The sequence below is a fragment of the Diadema antillarum genome, unplaced genomic scaffold (genome assembly GCF_040938485.1).
Source record: "Diadema antillarum isolate AM-2024a unplaced genomic scaffold, OU_Dant_1.0 scf00000088, whole genome shotgun sequence".
Lineage (NCBI taxonomy): Eukaryota > Metazoa > Echinodermata > Echinoidea > Diadematoida > Diadematidae > Diadema > Diadema antillarum.
The window spans coordinates 87,401-104,641 of NW_027270977.1; the positions used below are offsets into that span (position 1 = coordinate 87,401).

The 17,241-nt window shown below is 38.4% G+C and overlaps 1 protein-coding gene across 1 annotated transcript in view; it reads left to right on the forward strand.

The window, feature by feature from the left end:
• Positions 1–17,241, forward strand: part of LOC139718072 (uncharacterized) — a 95,205-nt gene that overhangs the window by 13,572 nt on the left and 64,392 nt on the right. Inside the window, exons 2-4 of the mRNA XM_071629566.1 lie at positions 2,028–2,109; positions 3,022–3,183; positions 8,639–8,751. Of these exons, the coding sequence (XP_071485667.1) occupies positions 2,028–2,109; positions 3,022–3,183; positions 8,639–8,751 (357 nt within the window). The remainder of the gene's footprint in view (positions 1–2,027; positions 2,110–3,021; positions 3,184–8,638; positions 8,752–17,241) is intronic.

Consider the following 17,241-nt stretch of genomic DNA (forward strand, 5'->3'; position numbering starts at 1 on the left):
AGGACGGTTTGATTTTGCTACAACACGCATTTCCCATCTCGGACGCTTGCCTGAGTATACTTACTCGGGACTCGTCCTCAACAGGTTAAATCATAACACATTACTGTATGGACTTCTGTTGATTTTTTTTTTGTTCTTTGTGTAGGCCTTATACATTCTACATAAACCCTTTTACACCTATAGGTGTCTTGCAATGTTATTTGCATGGATTTAGACAAAGTATGTATGATGAACATGACGAATAATAGCAAGTTAGGTTGAACATGATGACATGAACAAAAACAATGAGACACACAACCCACTTATAGAATATAAAAAGTTGGGCCTAGGAGTGCTCCAAAAGCTCTTTGACTTTATACCCCTCTGTGTTCATACAGTGAATCACAGCTCGGTGACACCATGCGAAGTGGCTGAGAGGGGCATAACTGTCATGATAATCTTTGAGTCCAGAGAGGACTTCTAATACAGATATTACGACAGGTCTAAACTGTATGCACAGAGCGCTCCACATACCACTTCCCGAGCACTCTAAATGTTGATGACCATTTATAGAGTTACATGTAAGAGTGCTTCAGGAGCATCCTGAGCCTGTGTGGCCTCGAGAGGGGTGTTCCAGGGTGCTATTGTCTGTTCATACAGACCTCAGAGGGGGTTGGGAGCGCTCCTGGGGGGCATTTCATGTAGTGTTATGTTGGATGTTCTCATTTCTGACAAATGCACTCTTATCGGATCAGATGCAAGGATTTCAGTAGCTTAAAACAGTTTATTGGAAAAAAAATGCCTGACAAAACTCTTCATAAAATGCCCCCTGGAGTGCCATATAATGCCCCGTATACATAGGATAACACATACACACACACTCCCATGCAAAAAGGGCAGGCGTGGGAAGCTTGGGGATGAATGGGTTAAAGAGGTAGGCGTATGCCTGCCTCGTGTGCCTTGAAACATTTTATGCATGTTTCCATGGTAACTATGGGCCGTTCAACAAACCTGTTATGAGCGTTACAGTTTGTATGCATTCGGTAGATGCATGGCTGATCTTGTCTGATAAAGTCTGAGGAAATCTGGATGATCCGGATGCCTATGCCGTCATGGCGGTCCTTTTGTGATTGGGAGTCCCCGGATAAAATCTAAATTTCATAACGATGTGACCTTTCTCGAGAGATTTCTATTCTTATGTGTGATGAATAGGCTTGCTTACTAATGTATTCAAATTAATTGATATCTTGAAAGCTATTCATGTCACGAGGAGCTGTTGTGGCTCACTGGATAAAACCACCCATCATCAATCACGATGTCTTTGGTTTGAGTCCCCTGGGTGCCGCGGGTGTACCCCTCCACGAGAAACTTTATCCTCATTGAGCAGTCATTTGGAGTGGGGAGGGGACTCAAAGCCATTGGGCCCTTGGTTGCTTGCTTTTATATAGGTATTCAATTCTCTCTTTAGCTGTCATGTAAAACAAAAATCATTTCTTCTCAAATTCTAATCAAATTTTGTTCCCATAAAATTCACATTTCAGCAATTGCTACCCAGTTTGAATCCTTTATAGTAGTTATTGCCATGTCTGGCAAGCTGTGGGCATGCTTAAATGGTATACATTATGCTGTTGATCCATTATCACAGTACACAGGTGTAATTAGGTTCATGATGTAATATTCTTGATCATTGATATCTTTTAATCATATCTATTCAGGTAGGTTTTAGTTCAACAGTGGATGAATGAAATCCATAGTGTTTTTGCTTACCGGTACTTTGTTTTAATCCAGAATGTATGTGATCGTTGAATTGAATTGAAGAGCCAAATTTATTGAAAGGCTCTATTTATTGTAGGTTGAGTTGGTTGCTACTGTTACTATGACATCAGATGAAGTTTCAGAGCATGTTATCATCGCTGTGTTCTGATGGAAGGAGTGAGACTTTGATCACAGTCCAGTAACTTTTTTGTTGATGAGAATATGTGGATCATGTTGGTTACAAGTTTTCTGTTCACTCAGGACTAAACTCTTTGATTTTATTTATGCTACAGGACCCAGATATGTTTGCTCATACCAACTTGATGGACCATCTGATCAGCATACTCTTGACTGGCAGATTGGGCAAGACCAAAGGTAAAAAATGTTATTTTGAAGTACTCTTGTTGTGATTAGTGTGTTCAGTAAGAAAAGTGACTTCTGAATGCCTAATATTTGGTATCTCAATTGACTAGGGTTTGTTTGTTTATACTTTCGTATTCCCCCTAGATATATAACATGTACAATGTGTATGATAATGATGTACAAAGTACCTTGTATCATGCACATAGAAAAGATGTATCATTCAAATAGCAAAGAATTGAGAAAGATGAAATAGCATTGGGGTAATTTTCTTCTCCAATGCTTTATTTTTTGTCATTTTACTTTGTATCAACAAAATTTACTATAATGAAATCAATTAGTACATGAAAAAAAAAATGAATGTGTCAAAGTGTAGGTATAAAGGCTAAAGCAATGTTTCTGTGACTTAATGGTGAAAAAAAAATCATTCTATTGCAGGAAACAAGTTGTGGGTTTTGATGAATTAAAGGTACAGTTTACCTTTGGGAGCAGTGATTTTAAACATTTTCTAGTTATCATATTTGATGCGTATGTATAGGTCAGTTGTATCACAAAACATCCTTTCATATAAACATTTTGCAATCAAACCTTAAATATAGGGAGATATCACTATGTTTCTCATTAAACCATAACTGCATATTATGGTTTAGTAAAGAAACAATTTTATTACATCTATTGTTCACATTTTGTATATAAACAATTCTTAACATTGATTATCCTGATCAAAAGTTTTACAGTGGTTGTTTCTATGCCTTATTCACATTTTAGAACTATTTTGAAGCACCAAAGTGGGGTTTTTGTTTCATCTGCAAATGGTAGATAATGCCAGCCCTTTAATCTACATGTACAGAAAGAGTACTAGTAATCTATGCTTAGTATAACTTACATTCATCTGTTGACATCCTCGACATACTTATTTATTTTCAGAAACCTCATCCTTGTCCAGCCTGGTGACAAGTCACAACTACTTGAGTCAGCTGTCTTCAGTTAGCAGGCAAGGCACTTTTCTGGAGATCGGCACTGGGGTCACCAGTCTCTTCATGGCCAAAGAGAATACCCCTAGCATCATCACAGCGCTAATTATGCCAGGTAAAAAGAATCAACACAAGATAGGCCTAGAAATTACTTTCCTTCAAACTTTGTTTCAACACATACACTGTGAGTTCTTACCCTTTTCATGTTTTGTTTCACTGTGCTCTAGAAAGATACCACAGGGTAATTATGATGCTCTAGATTTTATTCTCATGTAATCAAAGCCTTTATATTCTGTACACAGTTTTTATGCCTCCGCCACGAAGTGGTGCCGGAGGCATTATGTTTTCGGGTTGTCCGTCCGTCCGTCCGTCCTTCTGTCCGTCCGTCTGTCCGTCCGTCCGTCCTTCCGTCCGTCCGTCCTTCCGTCCGTCCGTCCGTCCGTCCGTCCGTCCTTCCGTCCGTCCGTAATGAATTTTGTGGACAGGGTAACTATCAAAACCTTTTGAGGTAGACTAATGAAACTTGGCATGTATGTGTATTAGGGGGTGAAGTTGTGCCTATCAACTTTTGGGTGCACATGCTCAAGGTCAAAGGTCAAAAGGTCAAGGTCAAATGCTTAAAATTGCACTATTTCCCCCATATCTATGCAATGCCAGAAGATATTTTCTTGAAACTTAGTGTATACATGTATTACCCAATTAAGATTCTTTGGTGAAAGTTTGGGGTCATGAGGTCAAAAGGTCAAAAGGTCAAGTAAAATGTTAAAATTTCACTTTTTTCTCTGTATCTTGGAAATTGTTCAAAGTATCTTTATGGAACAAAGTATACATGCATGTACTGACTGTCAGTAGTTAGCTAGGGAATTTGGGGTTTATGGGGTCAAAGGTCAGGGGTCGAAGTTCAAGGGCAATATTTTGAAATTTTACTATTTTCCTTATATTTATGCAATGCCAGCAGGATTATTTTTTTTAAACTTAATGTATGCATGTATATTACCCACTAGAGATTCTCTGGGATTTTTTTTTTTTTTGCCAAGAAGGTCAAAGGTCAAAAGGTCAAAGATCAAGTGAAAGTGCTGAACTTACTACTTTTTCCATATCTCGGAAGCGGCTCAAGTAATCTTTAAACTTAGTACATATTTATGTATGTTCTGCCTGACAGTGATTCTCTTATGAATCAAAGGCCAGATGAAAATGATAACAATTTACTGTTCAATATAGAAATTGCACTTTTTCTCCATACCTTGAAAATTACTCAAGTGTGTAAACTTATGAAAGGGTCAAAAGCTCTCCTATTCATCCAATTAAACATAGGTCAAGGAAGGTAAACATTTGATGCATTTGTGACAAACATGTCATTTTGATATTTTGCCAGTTTTGTGAAAATGTAATCACACATTGTCCACATGTACTATAGACCTATTAGGAGAATCGTGCATTATGGCGGAGGCATACCAGTCGCCATAGCGACATTTCTAGTTTGACATAATATGCGATCGATGAAATGTATAAGGTGTGTTGTGGCAGTTGATTTCTCGCCGAGTCCTGAAACCCTTTGTGTGCTTTGAGTGCTGATTGGCACATAAAACGGGTGCTGTTCGTTATTCCGAAGGTTCGTTATTCCGATGGTTCACTAATCCGAAACACACAAATTCACTATACCTAGAGGTTCGTTAATCCGAAAATGAAAAAGGGTTCCTTAATCCAAACATTTGTGACGTTATTCCAAAGGTGCATTATTCCGAAGGTTCATTAATCCGAAAATGAAATAGGGTTCGTTATTCCGAAGATTCGTTACTCTTAAAATGAAATAGGGTCCGTTATTCCGAAGGTTCGTTGATCCGAAAGGATAGGGTCCATAACGAACCTTCAGAATAACGAACCTTATTTCATTTTCGGATTAATGAACCTTCGGAATAACAAACCTCATTACATTTTCGGATTAACGAACCTTTGGAATAACAAATCTTCGGAATAACGCGCCTTCGGAATAACGAACCTTCGGACTAAAGAACCTTCGGACTTAAGAACCTTCGGAATAACGAACCTTCGGACTAAAGAACCTTCGGAATAATGAACCTTCGGACTAAAGAACCTTCGGAATAACAAGCTGTAACCCAGAAAACACTACAGCATTGTACACACTGTCTAAAGTCCCTGGCACAGAAAAGTGTTAAAGAGTTTACATCAACCCATCAAAACAAATAGTATCAAGATGAGCTCTTGGAGGGAGAACTGCATTTACGAACCACTTGCACTGGGATGGAAATCAGAGTTCTACTTTCATTGCCTGAGTGCATTTGAATGAAAAAAAAAGAGAAATGTAAAATGAGAAATACAGCCATATTTAAAGATAAAGTGAAGTGGCCAGATTCCTGCTACTTAAGTAGCATTTAAATAGCATAGATATAAACTGTAAACGAAATGTATTTTTGGATGTCTTTTGTTGTTGGGAAATTTCTTATAGCGAGTCGACTGATATTTGTGAAATTAGCAAGTTGCAAAGATGATGCCTCCCATCATTCAAACGTGCTCTATATCGTCTCCAAGGTTGGAAGTCATCAACCTTTCTCTCAAAAAGGGATGATATCGGTACTTATTTCACATGGATGACTGTCGTGACATTCGTGAATTTAACCATGCATGAATTGTCTTACAAGTACCAATTGATGAAATATTGTGCTTGTGAAATATAGTAGGGCTCACACAATCATGAAAATATAAAAATGTCTACTGCTTGAGTACCAAGATGGATTTTATTTTGTGTTTGGTTATTGTCAATATCGTCCCGCATGTAGTGTCAGGGCACACCTTTGAGAATTGTTCTCTCTAGGCGTCATTGAGGCAACGAGGGCAGCAGACCATTAATCATCACATAACAGTATTTTCTTTTTTGACAGTTTTTTTTAAGGTTTCATCCTTTTTTGTGTGGTTATGTAGCTCTTACAAGACAATGTGACCGTGCATCACAAAACCAACAAAAGTCACACCCCTTGATTTTACGTAAAGACTCAGAAAAGGTGAAATGGGTCAACAAAGTCAATCTTGATTTTTTTTTTCTGAAAGAGCTAATCCTCTCCATTATTACTAAGTTTGGAATCATAAAATGAATGGGAAATTGTGTTTTCAGCAGCTTTTCTACAACCCCCCCTTTTTTTAGAGACTTAGTGTGATCAGATATGTCGTAGATGCCCCTTTTCATTTCTTGAAAATCCTGTGCACATACATCTCTTTCAACTCTAGTGACTTTTGAAAGAGGAAGGCTACTGCTTTGAAAGTTGGCAATAATCATGGACAAAATGTGTTAATAGAGCATGCTCAATTTCAGCTTAATCTGAAAATCTCTTCATTATTGTTGCTCCAGTGGTTTACTTCCTGTTGTTGTTGGTTTTTTGTGGTTTTTTTTCCCATTCATCGCACAGCTGGCACGGCTTGGAAAAGATTAAGCACTTGAATAGATCCTGTACTTTAGAGCCTCTTTTCTCATTTCACACTTTTCTTGAGCATGTGCTTTCTTGCAAGTATTTAGGAGATTCCATTTGAATTGAATTATACATCATTCAGAATCTTTCAGAATCTGCTCCAAACTGAAAATCCATGTCTGGCAACTTTTTGTTGGTTTTGTGATGCAGGGTCACATATAAATCCCAGTCTGGCCTGGAAAGCTGCATTAAAGAAAGGTGCAATGCTGGGGTAGCATTTTGACTACTAAAAAACAAAAAAACAAAAAACAAATAAGCAGATAACTCAAATGCAAGATGCAGACACACACACAGACAGACAGACAGACACACACACACACACCAAAAAAAAAGTCCAAAGCAGAACAAAAGAAAGCAAAACAAAGTGAAACAAAAACGGTATAGAGAAGAGGGATAGATGATTGAAGGAGCTCCGCTGAGAAGGTTCAGGAGAGATGGGATTGTCTTTTAAGGGATGATATAGTTTTGGTTGAGATGGAGCTGCATTTTTTGGTTTTGTTTTTTGAGATAATGAGAAACTACTTATGATAAATGAAAGAACTTACAATTCTAAGTGGAATTCAAAGAGCGTGTTTCTACTGAGCGACGAAAATTCGAGGTGATGCCAGCCGATGTGTGGTGATACCGGCCGATGCCGGCCGATACCGGCCGATGCGTGGTGACACCTCAAATTTTTCCTCAGTAGAAACAGATCTGGTAGTGGCCGATGCCGGCTGATGCGAGGTGCTCCGTCGTCCATCTATTGAGGTGGTCGATGCGTGGTGACGCGAAGGACGATTCTCAGTAGAAACACACCGGGTAGCGAAATTCGTGGTGTATCGGACGTCTAGAATTTCTCCCCGCGCTTTTCAATCGGTTCATCGCACACATGTGTACAAAATACGTGTGTACACACAGCGACCGTGTTCGCATCATGCTTTGTTGGTACCAACTCGCTTGTGTATGTGTTATAGGCCCTATACGTTACGTTACATGTGAATTGTGGCATTCATCACCTATATTGTTCGCGTGATTAACAGCCGAACTTATTGCATTACTAAGCCCTCATCACTTACTTGATTTTACACCGCGTTATTTCATTTTATATTGTCTCGAATCGCGAGAGTACCACATTAGTATGTCGCAGCCTTGAGAAAATCTCAACTGGACCCTCGATCTCCAAAGATTTCTCATCAGTCAGTGGCAGGATACCAGTATGTTAGTTCGGGGTCTATTGGATGGGAAGACGAAGAGAAATGGCTAATCAAAAAATAGCCGACGCAGTTGTAGCAAAGCAGGCAGGGTTCGGATCGTATTAACAGGCAGTGCGCGCGTGACCCAAATCTGTGACTTAAAAATACCTGACTTCCGGAATCGCCGCATTTGCACGTCACCTTTGCATCACCTCGTATTTTATCGCTCAGTAGAAACAGCTCGAGTGGTCATAAAATACGAGGTGCTGCATTGGACAAAATTCGTGGCGATGCCAGGGATGTGAGGTGCTCTCAGTAGAAACACGCTCAAAGTTTCTTGGATGAAAATCAGTTTTGAAATGGCAGAGATATTAAGAAACAAAATAAAACAAAGAAATTCAAATAAAAGATGGGAAACACTTTTATTAGGGCCACTCTCTTTTTGGATATCTCAATCATTTCAGAACCAGTTTTCATCAAATAAGCTTTCCATTCTTTTAAGAATTGTAAGCTCTCATTCTCATTATCTCACAAAAAAAAGAGAAAAAATGAAGCCCCATCTCAACAAAACTATACTATCCCTTTAAATGATGGTGCCTAGTAGAAACGCAGTTGGTGGATCAGGGGCTCCTGATTAATCACCCAGTCTGGCATCTATGAAAACTAGAATGCAGCTATGTTAAAGCAATCGCTTTTTTGCTGACGTGGTGTTCCATCCAGTGAAGTCCCAAATTTGCAAGTCAGTGACCCCGTGGATGCTTCTAGATTCTTCTGCTGTAAATGTTAACGGATAAAAAGGGAAAAATGATGTACTGAATAGCCCATTCATGTCACCTCATACAATTCATGTTTTGTGGTATTTTTTCTATCTTCATCCATTTTTTCTTTTTCATTCTCGGTGATTGATTCTGTACAGACACAGCCGCCGAAGCATTCACAGACTTGTCGGCCGTGCACAATGTGTTCGTCGGGACTGTGGCCCCCGCTGGGATTGCCCCATTGCTCAAGTCCCTTCAAGAAGATCCAGAGGTACAGTATAGCTATTGCATGCAGACCTACCAAGTCTCATGCCTACGGTGTGATCGAGTCTCACTCCCCAGCAACCCATCTCATGCTCACCTGCTCAACAATCATTTTCTCACAACTCCCCCTCAAAAATAAAACAACTAAAACAAAAACAAAAAACACACAAAAACACACAAAAACAAAAACACAAACACAAACTATCATACTCAAACTCAAACTCAAACTCAAACACAAATAAACAGAAAATCAAAATAAAACAAAAACAAAAACATGGCAGGTAGATCAATAATAGCCATTGGATGAGAAGCCCGCTAATGCTAATATGAGTAAGGTAAACTTTTTCTTATTCTTTTTATTGGATGGAGGTTACCTACATGGCTGTATTTACAGCTATGGGTGGTACTGTATTTTCCTTTCTTAATAAATAATCCAAACGTCTTTAAAATTTGTGCCATCAACTAAATAAAGTCATGTCACTACTGATCAGTCATACATTCTAGACTCATTCACCGTTGACCAAAATTTTGGCAGTAATGCTCCCATGTCTTGCAGGACCACTTTCATGAAGAAAAGATGAGAATTATAATGCAAGTAGAATTGCATTATAAGTGTGAGCCAAATTGCACCATTTCTAATTCCAAAATAAAAAGACGAAAAAAACCCCCAAAAAACCCCACAATGGGAGAAGGGGGATCCACTCCCCCCCCCCCCCCACCCAACCCCTTCAGTGCTTCACTAAATTGCAGTTTCATTCTCACTCCCAGCCAGCTGAGAAACTTGGCATCTCTACTGCATGTCGCTTGGTTCCCTTCACATTCGATCAATCCTTCCACCTGTCTCATCAGTATGACATTTGCTTGTATCAGTTAGTCTTAGACTGAGACCATTTTTCTCTTCTTGTGTAAGTTTGCATGCATTGTATTTAACTCATGACATGCTTTACAATGGCGATCGATGTATCTACATTTAATCAATGGTGTAAATTTGCACCAGGGATGAAGAAGAAAAAAGTGTAGCATTGGGGGTACCACCTACGGTATCGTCACCCCAAGGATCTGTAGTTTGTTTATTCCAAAAGTATAAAAATTCACCTAATTCTTGTCTCAAATATGCCATAAATACTGCAGTTTTGAACGTCGTGACCGTCTCGTTGATTATGAATCTCCGTTTTAAAATAGCGCAATTTTAGTGCGTGCAGTCCGTTTTCTTCGTGCAGCTTAAAAGGGTACCTAGCGATCGGCACCCCCTCCCTCCATAGGTAATACATGTTAATTTCACAGCCATTCGTCGTTACTGAGCGGATGTGTAATTGAAACATGTTTAGTTTGGTTTGTTAGTTTGTTTGTGAGTTTGATTTTCGTTTCTTCGTTTTTATTGTTTTCATAGCTAATGACACTTATTCCCGCATGTACCTTTTCGTTCTATACGCAAACAGCCATGATACGCAGGGTGCCGATGTCAAGGTACCCTGCCGATATCTGGTATCCCATACATACAAGTACAATATTGCTTGGCATATCAAAGGGAATAGCCTTTTTGCTTTTAATGCTGTTTATTGATAAGACACTGTAACAATTTTGAAAAAAAAAAACAACTTACAGTATGGATGTGAGGCTAGGAAGATGTATTCTCCTGTGTTGCTTTTTTTTTTGATACTGTAGAGAAGAGGAACAACTTATAAATGGCATTTATAAAGTGGCTCCAGTGGTTTGAAACATGACCACAGCTTTTATAAATACTCTGAAATGAATCTTGAAATGCTTGCAGAGATTTGATTCAGCTTGATGGTTGACTCAACAATGGCTGTGTTTATCATCTTTCTCATGTTTCAATACCGACTATCAAAATGTGTTTGCGAAGGCCTTATGGATCACGTTTCTCGAGTTTGCGTTTAGCATCTCTATCGTGAGTCGAGATAAAGGCCTTGTCACTGTGCACCTCCATTGTGCTACTTGACTGAGGCGCAGTTATCATGTAGTTGGCGTGGGTAGGTCTGAGCAATAAACACATTTCAAAATGACTTTTAGTCTATCTTCTCCACAGAAATGCATTCTGGCTCAAATGCATTTGCGATCTCACTTTTTTTCAGAAAGGCATTTCTAAGCCCACAATCAGAGCGGCCTTGCATTAATCATCTGCCCAAATCTCCCTGAAAGTTATTTCTAAACCTTAATTCCACACCAAAAGTGAGTTGATAAATGCACCTGATAATGTGGAGAAATAACACCCATAGTTCTTGATGCTATTGTTCACAAAGAAGACCTCAAAATGGGGTCAAAGTGCATGTGGTTGTACTCCAGCTATTCAAAACAGCCACCAACACCTGACACCCTTTCACAAAAGTGCAAGCATCCACAACAAAATGTCATGTGAGAGGGAAGGTGTCAATGACCTCCACAGCGACTAAAGCACTCTTATACCAGCCCTGAGCTGTTAAAGGCAGTACAGTTGAACCTCTCTTATCCGGCCTCCCTTTATCCGGATCTCTCTATTATACGGACGCAATCTCGCTGTGATTTTTTTAAAAATAATTACGGGAGGAAAGGGGGATTCCCAACTCCTTTAGAACTCCTGCACAAACACACATGAATTACATATACTTGATGCATTTCTTAATAATTATTTAGGTAAATCATCCCAAGAATTTATAAAAGAAAATGATTTCATTCTTGCAAACACGAACCTCTATTTTGGGGTCTGTTACTGAGTGTAACAATGAAAAGGTTGCAGTATACACATTAATACATGTGGTACTACAATGGGCTACATCAGTACATGTGTATGTATAAAGCATTGAGTCTCCCGTATCCGGCCAAATCCCTTATCCGGATGAGCCCCGGTCCCGACTTGTCCGGATACGAGAGGTTCAACTGTATACCCTTTAAGCAGTAGTCGGGAATTAAAGTTACTATTTAACATTGGAAACGATGATTACAAATATGTTTGAATTATCACATTTGATGCATATGTATTATTGTATATAGCTCATTGTATCACGAAATACGCAACACAAAACACAAAAATGTTACAATAAAGCCGCAAATATAAGGAGATGTCACTAATTTTCTCAGTTAACCATATCTGTAGATGGTTTATTCTAGAAAAGATTTTGACAAAACTATTGTTCACATTATGTATATTTTACAGTACTTCACACTGATTATACTGATTATGATCATTCTTACATAGGTTGTTTGTACTAGAGAACACATTTTAGAACTATTTTGAAGCACTGGAACTGTTCATTTTTTACTGCAAATGGCAAGCAGTGCCTTTAAAGGGGAAGGCTAGTAACTGATCAGTGAGAATCAGTGGAAATGCTGGGAGATGATTGTTCCAATCCTTATGGGATTCATTCAAGAGTTCATTGTATATCTATTGTTGTGTGAAAATGATTTGCTTCAGAATGGTGCAGTTTAATGCTTCCAGGTTAGCATCCCTGGTCAGTGACGGAGCATTAATCTGCACATTATTTGAATATGAGACCGTTCTGAAGCAAATCATTTTCACACAACAATAGATATACAATGAACTCTTGAATGAATCCCATAAGGATTGGAACAATCATCTCCCAGCATTTCCACTGATTCCCACTGATCAGTTACTAGCCTTCCCCTTTAAGCAGTACACTGTAGTAGGGACTTCAAACAAGTCACCTGCCCATTGGTTTTTATACTAATCTATTCAGATTTATCCACAAAGTACCCAGTATATTTCTATTTTACATCTCTGAGGACCTAATCACAATCTATGCCACTGACTTGTACATATATACTCACTGCTTGTTGATATCTATGATCTAGTTTACATGTGAAGAGTTTCATTGCAAAAAGTGCTCACTCCATTTTTGTCAATTTGAGATATTTGCCGTAAATCCTGCTCAAAAGCAAAGAAAATAAGATGAAAAAATAGTGATATCTTTTATCATAACTTCAAGAATATTAAGTTGTAAATTAAGTATGCATTAAGTGAGGTATCATTAGAAAGGTTTTATTTTGCTCTGTCTGAACGTGGACTTATTGTAAAATGTCTAAAAATGGCCTTTGTGCTGGTTGTTACTTATATGTCTGGCAAACCTTGGCCATCTACCTGGTGGTCAGAAACAAAGTTTCTTAGAAAGCTAATCACGAAATATAATATCTCAATGAGCGGGTCTTTCTTCATGGGAAAAAAAAAAATGTTTTTCAAAATGTGGACATGTAATACTCTTGTAATACATGATTGGCAACAGCAACATCAACATCAACATCATTTGTGGGTATTATGTTGAAATCTTCCATGTTTTTCAGTAAGTTCCCACGACCCTTCCCAATACCCATTATAGGTTCCTGCTGTACGCCATGCTTTCAGTAACTGTGTCATGCGTTGTGTGCCATTGTGCTGATCAACCAACTGAAGCAAGCTTCCAAAATGTGCAATTTTGCAACTAAAGCACAAAGGGAGTTAGAATAGAATTGTCAGACATAATAATTATAAAGAAGTTTAAAGGGATGATCAACCATGAATAGAATATCAGATGTGCAGTGATTGCTACTTATAATTTTTTTTTTTTTTTTTTAAATAATTGTTTTTGGATATAAACTCCAAATTTTATTGTCCAAGAAAGGAAATTCTTTTTGCCCAATTGATCGTGGGCCCGGCAGCCACTGAGCAGCGCCAGATCGACGTTGCTCTAACCTCTTCAACTGTTGAACGGCAAACAAGGTAGCAGCAACTCCCATCTTTCAACGTCTTTTGGTATGACGCGGCCGGGGTTTTAACCCACGACCTCCCGATTGTGAGGGCAGCCGCTCTACTCACTGAGCCAACACATCGGTGATTATGACATCATTGGGCCACTATCACTCTTTTTGCAGCCTTTGCAGGTTTTGTTTTGTTTTCACTAGGTTTATAATAACCTTTTCCCATGAAGGAACCATTTCATTGATATACAGTGTAGGCATCCATAATATGTCCTTCGCCATAGCATTCTATTGCTTTTTTTAAAGAAATAGTTCTCTTCAGCATTTGGTTATTTCCTTTTCCCTACCCTATGCAAGAAGAAAGCAAAACCTGACATGCATGATTTATGAAACTTTTCATAGGTGTGTTGAGCATGCAAGTGGTGAGCAGTTCTAGAAAGTATATACAGTGATATCACAAATCATGTTCAGGGCTCTTAATTGAACTCACAGTTTTGTATTCGCTTTGCTCAGAGAAATAGTTGTTATATGCAGATCTTGGCCACAGATATGACTTTTAATATTTGAGATGATGTGTAGAGGAAGCATACGATGTAATTTATTGGTCTTGATTCGTGCAATGACAGATTTTGCAATTGGTTTATAAAGATACAGGTAAGAGACTCTATTTCAAACGGGTTTCACCCTGTTGAAGCGAGTGTCTCACATACAGGGTAATCTTTTACCTTGTGCAATAGGTCTACATATGTCTTGCGCCATAGCACTCGTGACTAGTTTCCATTTGTATACTAATACAATTGAATGGGTCCGGAGGTCATTCACATCTGCCGTATTGTGTTTTTTTCCCCCATCCCAATTGCAGCGTGAATATTTCCTTCTTCTTTTTTTTCCGCTCTTCTGTTTATGTAGGCCTATTTCTCTGGCCAGATCCAATAATATTCACTCGATTTCAGCGAGCCACAAGCAATTTTCATTAAATGTCAGCTGATGCAGACTTGAAACCATTGGTGGTTTGTTCTCTTGTCAGCTGCCAGCTGACACAACTACTGCTGTTACTGGTGGTCTCACAGCATATCAGACTAGTCTTCATCAAGTCTCCAGTTAGACTTTAAAGGGAATTTTTAGTATTGGTTGAGACCTAACATTAGGTTTTTGGTGAGGTAATGAGAAACCTCTTATGAAATATGAAAAAGCATGTAATTCCAAGAGGGATTCAACATTTATCTGACAAGAATTGGGTGTGAAATGGCCGAGATATCCAAAGACCTTTTATTATGATTGCGTTGTTTTACTTTGTTTTTGGATGTCTCGGCCATCCCAAAACCAATTTTCATCAAATAAAACTTTGAATTCCCCTGAGAATGGTATGCTCTGTGCTATTTTGTAAGTGGTTTCTTGGTATCTTGCAAAAAGTCCAAAAAGTCAAATCTTCATCTCAACCAATACCATATACCATCCCTTTAAAGGGATCGTACAGTTTTGGTTGAGACCTAATTTCAGGTTTCTAACATTTTTTGGTGAGATAATGAGAAACCTCTTATGAAATATGAAAGAGCATGTAATTCTATGAGGAATTCAACGATTATTTGATGAAAATTGGTTTTGAAATGGCTGAGATATCCAAAAAGAGCGATTGCAATAAAGTGTGGGACCCACACTTATCACGATCACTTTCTTTTACTTTGTTTTTGGATGTTTCTGTCATTCCAAACCCGATTTTCATCAAATAAACTTTGAATTTCTCTTAAAATGGTATGCTCTGTACTATATCATAAGTGTTTTCTTGCCATCTCGCAAAAAGTTAAAGGCCCAATTCTCATTTCCACCAATACTGTACTATCCCTTTAAATGACATGGGAGTACTCCACGTTCAAGTTATAGAGAGTAAAATCAAAGACACTAAATGATGGAAGTTTTAGCAAATCTGATGTCAAGTGAGAAATAAGTAAGGAATTATATTAGATTGTTGTATGTGCTTTCAAAGTAGTAATACTGGTAGCAGCCACTAGAAGAAGGTGAATTAAATTCTTACACATAAAACAGTATAAAAAGGTCTTTTGTGGATAATTTACATTGTAGCAGAGTCAACCTCTGTATCCCTAATTATCACTTCTGGTGAGATATTGCAACCCCACTATGATTTCACTTGAATGATACATTTTTTTTTTTTTTTTTTGATCTGAAAGAAACATTTGATCACCTCATTTGCATTGCTCATATGGTCATCACCAGTCTCACTGTTTTGAGGATAGAACGTGACGTTTTGTGTCTTGCTTAAAGGGATCGTACAGTTTCGGTTGAGACCTAATTTCAGGTTTCTCACATTTCTTTGGTGAGATAGTGAGAAACCTCTTATGAAATATGAAAGAGCATGTAATTCTATGAGGAATTCAATGTTTATTTGATGAAAATTGATTTTGAAATGGCTAAGATATCCAAAAAAGGACGATTTTAATAAAGTGTGGGACCCACACTTTATTACGATCGCTTTGTTTTACTTTGTTTTTGGATGTTTCAGTCATTCCAAAACCGACTTTCATTATATAAACTTTTAAATCTTCTTAAAATGGTATGTTCTGTACAATATCATAAGTGTTTTCTTGGTATCTCACAAAAAGTTAAAAGCCCAATTCTCATCTCCACCAATACTGTACTCTCCCTTTAAAGCACATCTTCCTTATCATAAAATGTCTTTTGTCTGGAAGGGCCCTGCATGGTCTAAACATTGCAAGATATAACTTTGGTTGGACTGTAGTTGTGATAAATTTGAAGCCTGATGTCAGAGGTTGGTGTTGAATGTGAAACCATGCCAAATTTATCATGGGTTGGAGTGGCTCCTGATACTAAGGCGGATATAACCCTTTCTAGATTGCTTGTCATAATTCCATTGCTTTGTATGATAGATATGTTGATAGTGGAACTAATGGTATTTAATGACTATCATTGGTTGCAGATCTTGTGGTGATGGTGGTGGTGTGTGTGTGTGTTGGGGGGGGGGTGGACTTGACCAAGTGAAAATAAAACCTTTGTGATAAATTTCCTTTTGGTGTGTACAGGCTACAGTTGTATACCATCATGAAATTCTTTACCATCCCACTCTTGCTTGGAGCACTGGATTTGGTATGCATCCTTGCTCCCTGCAAAATTTCTGCATTTCCAATTGGTGGTATTAGATGTAATATCGTAAAGTTAAACCATGCCTGATTTTTACTTCCCTATTCCATTCCATACCCCACAGGGAGGTATGAATACAAGATATTATTGTACCTGGCTGTACTGTGCAATATTTGGTACCTATATTCTATGAATTCAGGTCTATGGGGTGTGTGGTTAGATGCGAAGGAATGAAGGGATATTCAAATGCTCTCATGCGAGTCTTCCTGCTTCTATTTTGAGACCGACAAACTGTTCGAGCGGGCTGTCATAAGTGTAGACTGATCCCTCTTGTCTTTTGGGGAAATTAATAGTGCATTTACATGTATTTAAAAAATGTCTAAGGCAGAATCATGATCCTAAATGCATTTGAGGCAGTTACAGGCGATAGATAAACGCAGCTATGTTTTCTAACGTGTTTAGAAATGCTGATTTGAAACTCCATTCAAAGGGCATTTTGAAATGCATTTGAGACCACAGAAATGCAATGCTGTTTTGAAACGCATTTGTCCGATATCTTCCATGCAGTATACAACCTGCAGATTACAACACGGGCCTCGGTTGACCTCTGCTTCTTGGGTCCAACTGCGCAAAGGAACTGCACAGTGAGATTCGATGTTGGGTAGATAAACGCGACACCTCGAGAATCGTGTTTCAA